This window comes from Eulemur rufifrons, chromosome 3 (assembly GCF_041146395.1).
Source record: "Eulemur rufifrons isolate Redbay chromosome 3, OSU_ERuf_1, whole genome shotgun sequence".
NCBI classification, from domain to species: Eukaryota; Metazoa; Chordata; class Mammalia; order Primates; family Lemuridae; genus Eulemur; species Eulemur rufifrons.
The window spans coordinates 68,474,471-68,489,422 of record NC_090985.1 but is presented as its reverse complement, the minus strand read 5'-3'; the positions used below and the strand labels follow the sequence as shown (position 1 = coordinate 68,489,422).

The 14,952-nt window shown below is 37.0% G+C and overlaps 1 protein-coding gene across 1 annotated transcript in view; it reads left to right on the top strand.

Moving 5' to 3' along the window:
- The window catches only part of RIPK2 (receptor interacting serine/threonine kinase 2), a 33,741-nt gene extending 30,784 nt beyond the window's left edge, over positions 1–2,957 (top strand). Inside the window, exons 10-11 of the mRNA XM_069466259.1 lie at positions 1,770–1,928; positions 2,508–2,957. Of these exons, the coding sequence (XP_069322360.1) occupies positions 1,770–1,928; positions 2,508–2,845 (497 nt within the window). The 3' untranslated portion in view covers positions 2,846–2,957. The remainder of the gene's footprint in view (positions 1–1,769; positions 1,929–2,507) is intronic.
- The last annotated feature ends 11,995 nt before the right edge of the window (positions 2,958–14,952 follow it).

Genomic DNA, 14,952 nt, shown 5'->3' with positions numbered 1-14,952 from the left:
TAAGTTTCTAAATATTTTTTTAATTTGAGGTATAGAGGTTATTAAGTATGAAATGTCCGATTTCCTTAAGTACTAGGTTTTGACAGTTGCTATCTCTGACATTTCACTTTGACACGTCTTGGTTTGTTTTTTTTTTTTCATTGTGAAGGTACATCCTCCTTCTTTCAAATGTACACTTTGGCTTGTGATTATCTTTGAAATTTTTTTTAGAGCAATTTTTGTGCAACCATGGATAAGTAAAAAATTTGCGTTATTTTTTAATGTGAGTTCCATCATGGAACTAATGCAGTACAGACAGCTTGAAATAATGAAGTATTTGGGAAGGATGTGGCTAATAAATGCACAGTATGTCGATTGTTTGAGAAATTCCATTCTGGTGATTTTAATCTTAAAAATGAGCCTCATGGGAGACCTGAGATCAAGGTGGATAATGATGAGCTAAAAGCTGTAGTGTTAACAAATCCATCTTTACCTCTGTGTGAATTAGAAGCAATGTTTGACATTACTATTCCAATAATATTGGACCATTTGAAACAAATGGGCAAGGTAAAGAAGCTGGATAGATGGATTAAGTGAGCATCAGAAGATAAATCGTCTTGAAGCTTGCCTTTTTTTGCTGTCACAACATAAAGGCAAACCATTTCTACACCGTATTGTTATGTGCAGTGAAAAATGGTTTCTTTTTGACAATTGCAAGCATTAGGCACAATGGTTGGATAAAGATGAAGTGCTGAAATACAGTCCAAAACCGAACATTCATCAAAAAAAGCTAATGGTGTGTGTTTGGTGGTCCAGCACTGGTATCTACCACAGCTTCATGAAACCTGGTCAAATTGATTAAAGTGGATGTCTACTGCGACCAGTTGGATGAAATGATGAGGATGCTTGTGATTAAGCAGCTGAGATGGTCAATAGAGACAGGCCAGTCCTCTTGCAAGACAATACTGTTGCACAAACATGGCTCACACTACAGAAGCTGGACTTGGAAACTCTCTGTCTTCCACCGTATTCACCAGACCTTGCACCAACTGCCTACCACTTCTTCCAGGCTTTGGACCACTTCTTGCAAGGAAAAATATTCAATTCTCAACAAGCTGTGGAAAAGGCCTTTGACGATTTCATCGCCACTCACTCTCCAGGCTTCTTCCCTGGCTTATTCGCTGCTGGCATACATGAGCTACCATTTAGGCGCATACTTTGATTAATTTTACTGCTTCTTGTTTGAGATATCATAAACTACATTTTTAATTCGAAATCAGACATTTCAGATTTGATGACCTAATACTAGCAGCGCATATGAAGGTGATGTCCAGAGGCCTTTTGAAAATGTAAGAATGTTGAATGAAGACAGAAAGTGTAATTATATGGATTTGGGAATAGAGGTGATGATTAAGGCCATGAGGCTGAGTAGGGTGGCCAGAGGAGAAAGTAGAAAAACCCACGTCATAGATATATTCAGAGGATACATTGAAAGTACAGAATAAGAAGATACACAAGGAGAAATGTGGGACTGTGTGAAGAAGGAAAATTCCATGATTTATAATTTACATAGGACAGAAAATCACATATAGAAGTTATAGTAACATTCTGTATAAACCCTTTTTTGTTTTACAAAATAGTTGCAGAATTAGGTCTCTTAACCATCTTTAATAGCAGTGAAAAACTAAATACATTGAAGCCTACCTTCTCTATGCTCAAATGTTGATATTTTAGCTAATAGGAGTATCTAAGGACTATTCTACCCCTAATGAAGATGTTGTGTTTTATAGGAAAAACTCAGGACTATTCTTCTGCGAAGCCGCATCACTGTTCAGTAAATCACAGTTGGGATACTAACATTTCGGCATCTCAAAAGGTGACATTCTGTGATAAGACTATTCCATACTCTACAGCAATAATAAATTCACTCTTAGCTGAGGGAAATTCAGGTAAATATTTACTATAAAACAGTTTGTAAATTATGCCATTTATCTCACAAATAAATGTTCAGTAGATTTGCCATATGCTAAGGTTTGTTATTTCCTCAATATGATAAATGCATACCTTCTTAAGTAGGAAAGCACTTCAAATCCCAGAAGATGGGAATGCTGACATGTAATAATGGCACAAGTGGTATTCCATGAATCTCTAGGGAGGGAGAAATGAGAGGAGGTTTTGCTTAATGTTACTAAAGGTAAAATTTTTGTTTATTTAACAAATATGTAGATATATTTTATATTTGGGGAAAAAAAAAAAACAGACCTAAAAACGAAAACTTAAAAAATGGGTTTTGGCCCAAGATTTATAGCATATAAAAGGCAGTGCATTTTCTGGGTGGTAAGGGGAGAGATAACCTAACCTTCTGAATGTTTCCTGAAAAATAAGTGTCCCCCAAAATACTGGTGTTCCATATTGGCACTATCACAAGAAAGTTAGGTTTTATGCCTTATTTCTTTTTCATGTAATTTTACTCATTGCTATCTATCTGTCCTCGCCTTTTTAATCATTCATTCTTTGCTCTTCTCCAGAGCGTCTGCAGCCTGGTTTAGCCCAACAGTGGATCCAGAGCAAAAGGGAAGACATTGTGAACCAAATGACAGAAGCCTGCCTTAACCAGTCACTGGACGCCCTTCTGTCCAGGGACTTGATCATGAAGGAGGACTATGAACTTATTAGCACCAAACCTACAAGGACTTCAAAAGTCAGACAATTACTAGACACCACTGACATCCAAGGAGAAGAATTTGCTAAAGTTATAGTGCAAAAGTTGAAAGATAACAAACAAATGGGTCTTCAGCCTTACCCAGAAGTACTTGTATCTTCTAGGTCACCATCTTTAAATTTACTTCAAAATAAAAGCTTATAAGTGAGTCTTTTACAAGAAAAAAGTTGGTTTATGAAAGGATATTTATATTTCTGTTGCCTTGATATTTTTATAAAATCCACATGAGAATTGGAGGCTTTACTGAAGAATCTGCTTTGAGTAAATACTAGTCTCCTTGTGTGATATTGCCATATTTTTTTAATTAATATAAGTAAAAAAGCTTGCATTCTGCTACATAGCTCAATTTTTTATGTCACTTTTGTTCACTGAAACTACTTTTTAAAGTGTAATAATTACTCTTCTTGTCCATAACAGTGTCTTAAAGTATGATGTGTTTCTGATGGAAGCTATTTTCACACTCACTTTCTTGATGGATTATTTATTACTTGTCTAAAATGCAGTTTGACTTTATTAAGTATATACCCTTTATATACCAGAGATAGTACAGTATTCCTAGCCTATAATCCTAGATTCAAATGTTCTCCAAAGGGTTATTCATTTTAAATTGTGTTATTCACATTACATTTTAAAGCTTTATTTATGAATTCTTTTTTAAAAAGTTGTTTCAAAGGTAAAACAATACACAGTATGTAAAGAAAAAAATAAATCTTTAAATACTGGTTATCTGCCCCCACTGTTAACCTTCCCCACTGTCACTAACAAGCAAGCTAACCAGAATTAACAGCCTGATGTATATCCTTCTGCACCCTTCTTCCTGCTCATATTTAAAGTATATGCTTATTTGCAAGCAAGTCTTTTCTTAATAATATTATTATTGTAATACATCGTACTGCAACCTGCTTTTTGCACTTAATAGTACAGCGTGTACAGCTTTACAGATCAGATATAGATCTAACTCGTTCTTTTTAATTGTTGTGTAATATCTGGGCTGCCCTTTTCTATTTTTCTAACTTCTTCACACCAAGTTTAAACCCATAAAAGTACAGTGTAAGTTCTCTTTTTGGTTGATGGGTTATACCTACTAAATGAAAACCTACAAGGAATAATAGCCCTTTTCTGAAACTGCTTAGCAAAGTCAGCAAAAAGTGAGATACAGGATAAATTTGGAAGTACAAACTTTTAAGAAGGACCAGCCCCACAACCTGAAAAAAAGTTGAATAAGAGTAAAAGCAATTAGATGGGATTGAGGCAATTAAATATTTTATTAGAAATATAAAATAAGTATTTTATTTTGGAGTTTGACATTAACCTGCAGTACCACTTACTGTGCCTTTAAGAAATATGGAAATCAATAGGGAAAAATGAAAACTAAACATATGAGTTATCTGTTAAATTTTAAAAAGTATTAAGATAAAGATTTAATTTGGGAAATAATAAGTAGAGAAAAAAACTTCTTTTGGAGGCTTTTCCTTTTCTCTATATATATTCTAAAAAGAAAATTATTTTGCATATTGATGGCCAGTTGACTTTTATATTGATTAGACGTGAGATATCTGGATTGATAAAATGAACTTTGCCCTGCTCTTTGCAGTTTCTGCAGAGATCTAAAAATTCGTAATCTATCACGTGCTTATAGCTATGTGCTTACCAGCCACTTTCTCCTACAATTTGCTATACGGAAGACACACATGTAGCCATCCATCATCACAGCTCTGCAAACTTTCTACATGAATAATAACATTGATGAATAAGGAGATGGTGTCAGGGATCAAGATGAATCTACAGTGAGCTCCCATCCTTCATAGCAGTGATGTTTAGGGGAAGATGAAGCTGCACATGACCAGTCATAGGACAGGGTCTGGCACAGAATAGGCACTTTCTAAACAACTCTTTAATGAATAGCTCCACGGAATGAAAGCTGGAGAAAGGGAAAAGATGTTTCCTTTAAATCACTTTTCCCAAAATGTAGTACAAGTACAGCTAATAGTAAGTGGGATTATTTTAGGCAATTAATGTAGACACAGCACTAAATAACATTTGAGTCATATAGTAAGGAAGTTCTTTTTTGAACCTTCTAATTAAGTAAAGGAGAATGCCTCAATTTTGTATTATCGTTTTTTTATCTCCCTTGTTAACAAAAAGAGACTACTAGGCTTTGGGCTCAGAACTTCGGGAACAATATTTAGCAAGAATTTGAAAATTATTTTTTAATTATATTCAGTTTGAAAATGAACTTCTACATATGCTAAGTACTGTTATAAAAATATATAAAGTTTCATTTTGTAATATTCAAATAAAAAGACAACTTTAATTATTATTATTATTATTTTTTTTTTTGAGACAGAGTCTCGCTCTGTTGCCCGGGCTAGAGTGAGTGCCGTGGCGTCAGCCTAGCTCACAGCAACCTCAAACTCCTGGGCTCAAGCGATCCTCCTGCCTCGGCCTCCCGAGTAGCTGGAACTACAGGCATGCGCCACGATGCCCGGCTAATTTTTTCTATATATATTTTTAGTTGTCCATATAATTTCTTTCTATTTTTAGTAGAGACGGGGTCTCGCTCTTGCTCAGGCTGGTCTCGAACTCCTGACCTTGAGCAATCCACCCGCCTCGGCCTCCCAGAGAGCTAGGATTACAGGCGTCAGCCACCACGCCCGGCCAACTTTAATTATTATTAAGAAAATCATAGGTAGTGTATGAACGTGCAAACCATCATAGAAGTAGTAGGAGAATGACAGATTAAGATTCAGTCTCTGCAGGAAGGAAGGGACCTAATAATCTTATTTTTTAACTAGATAGTTAACTAAGTAGATAGATAATGCTAGAGATATTCCTTACAGCATATTTTAAGACAGTGCTGCCCTTTATTAAAAGGATTTGTTCTGTAAAATTTGGATTCTGTGAAGAGGCTGCACTCAAGGATCCCGAAGGCCACAGGTGGCTCCAAGGTCGCGTGATCCCCACCCCTGTCAGATTTGTGCATAAAATAATTTCTCTTTAGGTTGACAGATCTGTTTTCCTGATGTCTGAATGCCATACTTGTCTTCAGAATTTACAGACTCTGAACTGAAGTTTCATTAGAAAATTTTCCTTTTGTTTTGCATCCAATTTGAATTCCCAAAACAATTTTAGTCATGTTTTGCAATTTGGAAAGACTGTTTCACTTAAATATGATAATCGGATAAATAGGTTAGAATCTACAACTCAGTTCTTTAGGGAAGATCTTCAAAGAGGACAAACACTTGAACTATGACAGCAGAAGAGTCAGGCTGATGTAGGAGGAACAATACAAGAAGCAAAACCAAGTTGTGCTCAGAGTTATGTGAAAGAAATTTGCAAAACTATGAAAGACTGGGGTGTTGCAGCAATAGTATCAAGCACTGGGGGCCGGTTTTTATTTCCCTCCGTCATTAATCCTCTGCCCATCCTCACCTCCCCCCCCCCAGTCAAATACTCAATTTTCTAACTTATGAAAAAAAATTACAGCCAATTGGGAAAAAATGAAAATCAGTAAACCTTCATGCTTAGCTCCTAACAAGCATCTCATTAGTTTCAGAAATGTGTTTCTCTAAAATCATACCTCCCGTCTCACAGAGCCTAGTTCCCAAACTACCGTTTGCCTTTTCTCTCTCTCTCTACCAGATCATTTCTTTTCAACTTCAAACACCCAGATTTCCTTTAAAAACAAAATTTCTTTGCCTGACCTATTGCTTCTAGTACTTTTCCTGGAAATTTTTCTACATTGTCTCTATTTTTGTTACCTATTTCTTAATTATTTAAAATTCAATGTCATATAATTAATGAATGAGTTGAAAGGACCAAGGATGCATCTGGTGCTTCAAATTCCTCTAAAGTAAAACTGTTAATAGACATTTAGCTCATGATTAAACACTTCTTTTGATAAAGAGGGAGTTTACTGCCTCTTCAGGCAATTTATTTCATCTCCAAACAGTACTATCAGTAATTTCATACATTGATTTAAAAATCTATTTCCCTGTAGTATATATCTATTGATCCTGGTTCCAAACCTTGGGATAATTTATAGGGTAAATCTAATCCCTCTTCCATATGACAGCATTTTATATATTTCTAAACAACTCTCCTGTTTCTGATGTTTTTTGTTTTTTGTTTTTTTTTTCTGCTTCAAAGTAATTACTATTTCCTTCAATGGTTATTTAAGAAGCAAAATCTATATTCTTCTCAAAGTATGATGGCATAACTGAACACAATGCTCCTAGTCAGGTCTTACCAACGTAGTTGGTATATCTCCTCCCTTATACTTAAATAAGACAATAAAAGCCCATTTTTTAGCAGTCACATGTCATTGTTGAATTGATGTTTACTAGCTTACAAATCCTTCGTCTCTATACCTGTGTTGTTTTGCCTTCTCCTTTTTTATGTTCAAGGAATTAAGTTGGGTTTTTAGGCCCATATATAACAATTTGCCTTTATCCCTCTTAATTTTTTAACTTTTATTATTTTATTTTTTTCTCTTAATTTTTTTTAAGTGCACCCTAGTTCCAGTCATTCAAAATGTTTTTTATTCCTAAATTTGGAGTCTTCCAACTTGTCATTCACAAATTTGACAAACCTACCTTTTATAATTTCATCCAAGCTATTAATTAAAATGTTGAATGGTGCTGAGCCAAGCACAAGGTCTACAAAATGCCACAAGGCCTCTTCCCTTCAACCTGACAAAGCTCATCACTATTTAGGTGCAATCATTCATCTAATCACTAATGAATATAATTGAAATTTTTTCAAGTGTTTCACATAAAAAATACGGAATCTACAATTTAACCCAGATGATCTCTATTTCCAGGTCAGTTTTTAAATCACTTCTTTTTTTGCTACAAGTACATTAGATTATTAAAATAGGACGTGCCTCCTCTCTTAAAATACTAAATGGGTATTGCTCAGGCTCTGCTTATGAAATCTAGTGCAAAGCACTGTGTGCACCAAAATCCCTTGATTTAAGGATCATTTCTTCCAATATTGGTACCTTATTAACTATGTCCATAGTTGATTGAAAGTGTTTTAGTTTTCACTTAATGTCCTTTCTCTGCACCAGTATCCTATTCAGGATACTGTTGGGGTGCAGAAGATGATTCCCCAAAATATGGCACACAGGCATGCTGAGTGCTTTAGAAAATTGAAAGTTCTCAGAATCAAGGTCCCTCCAACCTTGTCTTTTTTCTCCCTCCCACTAGCACAGGAAGGGACTTGCTCTGGAATTTCCTTTTCTGACCAAGAAAGTATATTAAGCCAATGAGTGACTTAGGTGGATTTATTTCTTGGTTTTTTTTTTTTTTTTTAGAGACAGGGTCTCACTCTGCTGCTCAGGCTGGAGTGCAGTGCTATGATCATAGCTCACTGCGGCCTCAAACTCCTGGGCTCAAGCGATTCTCCCACCTCAGTAGCTGGGACTACAGGCATGTGCCATCATACTCAGCTAATTTTTTTTTTTTAATTTTTGTAGAGATGGGGTCTCAGGTTGTTGCCCAGGCTGGCCTCAAACTCCTGGCCTCAATCATTCCTCCCACCTTGGCCTCCCAAAGTGCCGGGATTACAAGCATGAGCCACCATGTCTAGCAGGATTTACTTTTTAAATACCAGATGAATGTTTAGGCTGATGCAGTTATCTGGTAAAGAGATGCTGTTGATCTGGAACATGATAGTGCAATAGGGATGGAAAAAGTTGTTAGACTGAAAACAAGAATATTTTGGAGGTAGAATCTTGTGATTAACTGTATAAATGGTGGGGGCTTCAATAGTAAAGAGAGAAGCAAATGAGGGACAGAAGAGTTAAGCTTATCTGGATAGCTGGTATTTTTGCTAAGAAAGAAAACAAGAAGGAAATCAAATTTTGGGTATATATTGCTGTAAGGAATGAAGAATTCAGTTCTGGAACATGGAGTTTTCTATGGGGCATGCCAGTCAGCAGGTCTAGTATGAAGTGAATTTCAAGTTCAAAAGAAAGGACTGACTTTGGGAGCACTGATGTCTAGATGACAATTAAGACCACAGAGCGGGATGAGGTAGGTCGGGGAAAGGGTGTAGAGTAGTAAGATGAGGAGGCTCAGACTGAACCTAGAGTTAGCACAGTACCTAAAGCACTCCAGCAGGAGAGGACCAAGAGGCAGGGATGTTTGGTATCACAAAAGGGAAGAGAAGCATTGGAAAAGAAGAGAGTGGTCAACCACATCAAATGGGGGGAGAACTGAAAAGCTTCCTCTGGATTTAGAAACTAGGAGGGTGTGTTAGTCATTTTTGGCAAGAGCAATTTTAGGGAAGTGGTTGTGACAGAAGCCAGATGAAATGAGCTGAGGAGTGAATAGAGAATGACAAGCGACATGCGAAAGTGAGATTTGCTGCAGACAGCTCTCCCAAGAAGTCTGGCCATAAATAAGCTATTGGTGTGAGTGTAAATTGATATAAACTCTTAGGAGAGAATCTGCCAATATCCATTAATATTTAAAATTTTGTTACAGGTATATAATGTGTAGCAATCAAATCAGGATATTCAGGGTGTCCATCGCCTGAATACAACACATTTTTGTTAGGTATAGTCATCCTACTCTGCTATCAACATTGAATTCATTCCTTCTGTCTTACTGTATTTTTGTACCCTTTAACCCACTTCTCTCCATCCTCCCCTCACCCTTCCCAGTCTCTGTTTTCTATTTTTCCACTCTCTACCTCTATGTGTTCACATTTTTAGCTCCAACAATATAAGTGAGATCATATGATATTTGTCTTTCTGTGTCTGGCTTATTTCACTTAAGATAATGACCTCCAGTTTTATCCATGTTGCTGCAAATGACATGATCTCATTCCTTTTTGTGGCTGAATAGTATTCCATTGTGTGTGTGTGTGTGTGTGTGTGTGTGTGTACCACATTTTCTTTATCCATTCATCTGTTGATGTACACTTAGGCTGATTTCCTCTCTTCACTATCTTGAATAGTGCTGCAATAAACATGCAAGTGTAGGCATCCCTTTGATAGATTGATATGTTTTCCTTTGGATAAATCCCATTAGTGGAACTGCTAGATCAAATGGCAATTCTATTTTTAGCTTTTTGTTTGTTTTGAGACAGGGTCTTGCTCTGTTGCCTGGGCTAGAGTGCAGTAGCTCAATCATAGCTCACTGCAGCCTCAAACTCCTGGGCCCAAGAGATCTTCCTGCCTCAGCCTCCCCAGTAGCTGGGACTACAGGTACACACCACCAACCCCAGCTAATTTTTTTATTTCTTATAGATATGGAGTTTCACTGTGTTGCTCTGGCTGGTCTTGAATTCCTGGCCTCAAGCAATCCTCCTACCTTGGCTTTCCAGAATGCCAAAATTACAGGAATGAGCCACCACACACAGCCTATTTTTAGTTTTTTTGGAAATCCTCCTACTGCTTTCCATAGTGGCTAAACTAGTTTATGTTCCCACCAATAGTGTATAAGAGCTCCTTTTTCTCCGAATCCTCCCTAACGTCTGTTATATTTTTGTCTTTCTAATAATAGCCATTCTGAAGGGGTTAAGATGGTATCTCATTGTAGTTTTGATTTGCATTTCTCTAGTGATGTTGAGCATTTTTTCATATACCTATTGGCCATTTGTATGTCTTCTTCTGAGAAATGTCTGTGAATTTTCATATGGCAAAGTCTTGAGATAGGGAGATTATCCTGAATGTTTGGAGTAGGCTCTAAAGATAATCACAAATGTCCTTAAAGAGGGAGGGAGGGAGAGAGAGATTATATCATCAGAGAAAGAAGGCCCGTGACCAAGGCAACAAAGAACTATTTGAAGACCCTATGCTGCTATCTTTAAGATGAAAGAAGGAACCAGGAGCTAAAAATGCAAGGAACGCAGCTCTAGAAGCTGGAAAAATCAAGGAAACCGATCCCCCCTCAGAACCTTCAAAAGGAACCACCCCTGCTAACTTTGACTTTAGCCCAGTAAAACTAATTTCAGACTTCTGGCCTCCAGAACTGGAAGAGAAAAAAATTGTGTTGTTTTAAGCATCTAAGTTTGTGTGTTATAGCAGCAGTAGAAAAAACCCAGCCCATCACGGTTTTAAATTCCTATCTTGCAGTTGCCTGCTTATTTGTCTGTATACCCCACCAGACTGTAAACTCCTTGAGGACAAGAATTATGTCTTATTTACAGTGACTTTCAATAAGCCTAGCAGACTGCTTGTCAACTGATATTTCTTAAATATTGTTAAATAAACTATAGCGTACCTTCATAATAGATATATATACATCCTTAACATGGAACTGTAGAAAAATATTTAATGTCATTAAAAAGTGAACAGAATATATTTAGTGAAAACCATGAGTTTCCAAAATATATATATACTTTGATTCAAAATCTATAAATTATCTATGTACTATATGTAGAATGTACAAAAAACTTAATCTCTAGGTGTTGAGATTATGACCATTTTATTTTAATCTTTTAAACTATCTGTGTTCAAATTTGTTTCTACAATGAGCAGGTATTTGTTTTGTAATAGAAAAAAATGTGGTGCTTTAAGAAGAATGCTCTCTAACAATAGTTAAGCTGGTCAATAGTCAATAATGTAATACTGTCAGTTTTCAGTCTGAAACCTTGGTCTTGGCCAGCCCATGGTGGAAGAATGACCAGTTGCACCAAAGTAAGGCAAGCACAAAAATGAGGTTTATTGAGGAAAGGACAATAGGATTATAGGGCAAGAACAAAATATAGGTTTATAGACCGTGATACACCACAGATGACTGGACCCATTGTCGCAGCAAAGGGAAAGCAAAAGGAAAGGTGCAAAAAGGGACTTGGTTGTGGTCTGCATCTTGTTTCATAATGCCCTGATTGGAACCTCCCTAGTGGCTCAGACATCACCAGGGAACCACTTTGATTGGACAATTGAGAGTTGCATTACTATGCACACAGGTTATTCTAGGTCAATTTCTGGACTCTATGGTACCTACGCTGCTTGGCCCGTGTGCTAGACAGTCCTCTGCATTCTTTTGCAGCTAGTGCACTAAGTTGATAGGCAGATTCATAGGGTATTCCCTACTCCCCAGGTATGGTAGCCGCTGGGGAGATTAGGGTGGAGCAGGACCAAGATGGGGGGCCTTATTCCCAGGTGGGGCAATTGTACCAAAGCAACAGCACCCGCTTTTGTCTCTAGGAGATCCAGAATCCCTCGCTATCTACCTAATAATACTGCTCTTAAAAAGATAAACTCTTGCACAGGATATGAAATTAGCAGCTTCCTCATGGCAAGAAATGATCAATACCTATTATTTCTAATCTTTTCAGATGAACTCTTTAAAAATTAGTATCTCTTTAACAACAGACGAAAAAAGAAAAAACAAATGGCTTCAACTAAATTTATTTTAGGAGCCTCCCTTTTTGTTGATATCTCTTTCATCTTCTGCATATGCAAAATAGTCATTAGGGAATAGCACTAGTGCACTTCTGAGTACTTGAGAAATAATACCCTATTTAGCAGTCATCAAAGGAATTTGGCTTCTAGAAGTCAAGCAAGTAGTACTAAGACTGAGCTGAAGCTCCAGAAAAAAAAAATAAAAAGGAAAAAACAAAACAAAACAAGAAGGCCAGTACATCATTTGCCAGGTAAGAAAAGATGGCTTTAGATCCCAAGTTCACAACTGCTCTTCTTCACACTGGCAAAATCCTTCACTGACCGTAACCATTTACCATTTGGAAAAATCAGATCTCCTTTTCTTTCTTTATTTCCTGTCCTAAACCAGAACCACCCTCTCTTACTCCTTTTCCCTAAGTATAGATGTGAGGACTGAACTCTGATCTTTTCTTTTGCCCAAAAATTCCTTCCTAAGGGGGCCTAGTGAGTCATGCTTAGAAATGGTAAAATCTCACCAAACAGGTTTTGTTAAGCAAATATAGTTGGTTTACTTCCCAACCTGATTCCAGGTATAGCCTTAACATCACAGGAAAGATAGAAGGCCCCAATCATCTTAACTCAATCATCCTAGCAGATCCTTCTCTCAACTCCAGAGATCCTCCTGTCCGGACCTCCAAGAGTGTCCATACCTTTATCTTAACTTAAGAATTTCCTTTCTGGCCTTTTAGACAAAGCCTAACTCTTTCAGCCAATTGTCAGCTAAAGAATCCCTAAACCTACCTATGACTTGTAAGCTGAGATGTCCTGTCTTTTCGGGCCAAACCAATGTATTGATTTATGACTTTACCTGTAATTCCTGTTCTCCCTGAAATGTATAAAAACCAAACTGTAACCTAACCATGGCGAGAGTCCACTTGCTCAAGGCTTCTTGGGAGTGGCTCTGGGCCATGGTTCTCAAATTTGGGTCAGAATAAATCTCTTTTAGTTATTTCAGAGTTGGGAATTTTCTGTCCACAGATGCAAGATTCTGTATGCCCTGTTTATTAAAACAATACCCAGCAATTAGACACATGCTCTGGGCTTTCCAATCATGTCATGGGCAGAAGCCGTGCTTTCCTCAGGTCAAGCCTCAGAAAAAAACTTCAGGAAATCAGAAAACTTTCCTGTTGACCTAAGACTGCTATCTGACTTAGCTGATGGCAGACTCAAACTAGATGGGACTGAGGGAGCCTGACCGGATTTTCCCCCAGAGAAGGAAGTTTGACTATTTCTATCAGTTACCAAACACAACTCCCCGATTGTTTGAACAGAGAGAAAAAGTACAAGGAGTACACCTTTTCTTTCTGGAATTTCTAATAGCTTTTCTTAAAAAAATAAGTGGATGTATCTGATATACTTGCTCTATGAAGCCTTCAGTCATCTTTCAAATGCATAGTTCTTACTGATTTTTGATGGGGTTAGAGAGTGAGGGTGTGGTTTAAATGATCAGATGCTCTGATTGTTTAGAAAAGATATAAATAAATTGGATATAAATAATATGGGTTTATTTTTCTGCACTTTACCAATCAAAAATAACTTCCATATTGTGGATCATGTCTTTTTGTGTGATTTATTAAGATAAAACCAAGTAACCTCATGTTCTGGACTTTCACAGGGAGAACCTGTGCTTTGCATAGGCTGTCAAACCTTAATTTTTGTCTTACTGAAATGGAATCAGAACTATATCACTTTCTGTACCAATTCTATACTGTCTCTGTAAGTGTTTTCAAAGTTCTTTTTACTGCCGTAATTCACTTCCCATTAACTTTTTGTTCAATGAGTTTGCAGTGACTCATATGTCATGTCTGGCCTGGATGGAAGAATTTTTTAGCCTAATAAATACAGACTGTTCTCAGAAACTCAGAGAAAACCTTTTGCATGTTTGCTTCCAGGTAAACAAACATTTTGGCATAATTATACTTCAATTCAATAACAAGCATACAAAAATATTTCCTTAAACAGTCTTTGAACTTCAAAAGTAATAAAATAGTGCAATATTAATGAATGAATTATAGTGAATTTAGTACCTCTTAGGGGAAAATTTCCTTTCAGTAGCCATGGGATGCCCTATTAATGCTACCAAAAGCCAATCTATCCTTTGAGATTCTAAATTTTTCGCTAGAAAATATTGCAGAAATTTCCAATGGGGTAGCAGAGGAAGAAGGATTTAAAAGTAGTGGCTTAGCTGACATCCTGGATACATTCTGCTAAGGGAAAGAAAAAAAACCGCAATTGCCTCAGACAGCATTATCCACATTGTTAGATTTCTTAACTTCTTGCTGATGTACCCTCTCCTCCACAAGGAATATACTTACGAAATTCACTATTCATTCATTCTAGAAATTGCTAGTCAACACTGATCATGTGTCAGGCACTGCTCTAGGGAGTAGGAATGCAATGAAAAAAAGATAAAATCCCTGTCTTCAAGGAGTTTATATTCTAGTGGGAAAGGAAGACAATACACAAAGTTAGACTGCATGAATTTATTTAAGTGAATAAGATCCTTTCCAATAGTGATTAGTGTTATGAAAGCAGGAAGAAGGATCTACTTTAGATTAAAAAAAAAAATGGTTGCAGTACTTTTTTAAAAAGCGAGCTCTCAGAGAATCCCCCATGGAGAGAAAGAGCATGCCAAGTAAAGGCTGGGAGAGAAAGCACTTACAGAACGAGGGCCACTGCTCTACATGGGGGACTAGCTTCCCATGTTTAAGGGACCAAAAGGAGGTCAGCGTTCTTGGAGGGTAGTGAATGCAGGCAAGGGACTAAGAGCTGAAGCCAGAATAGTATGCAGAGGACAGAATCAAATAGGGCCTTTGGTGAAGTTTGGATTTCACATTGCGTGGAATGGAAG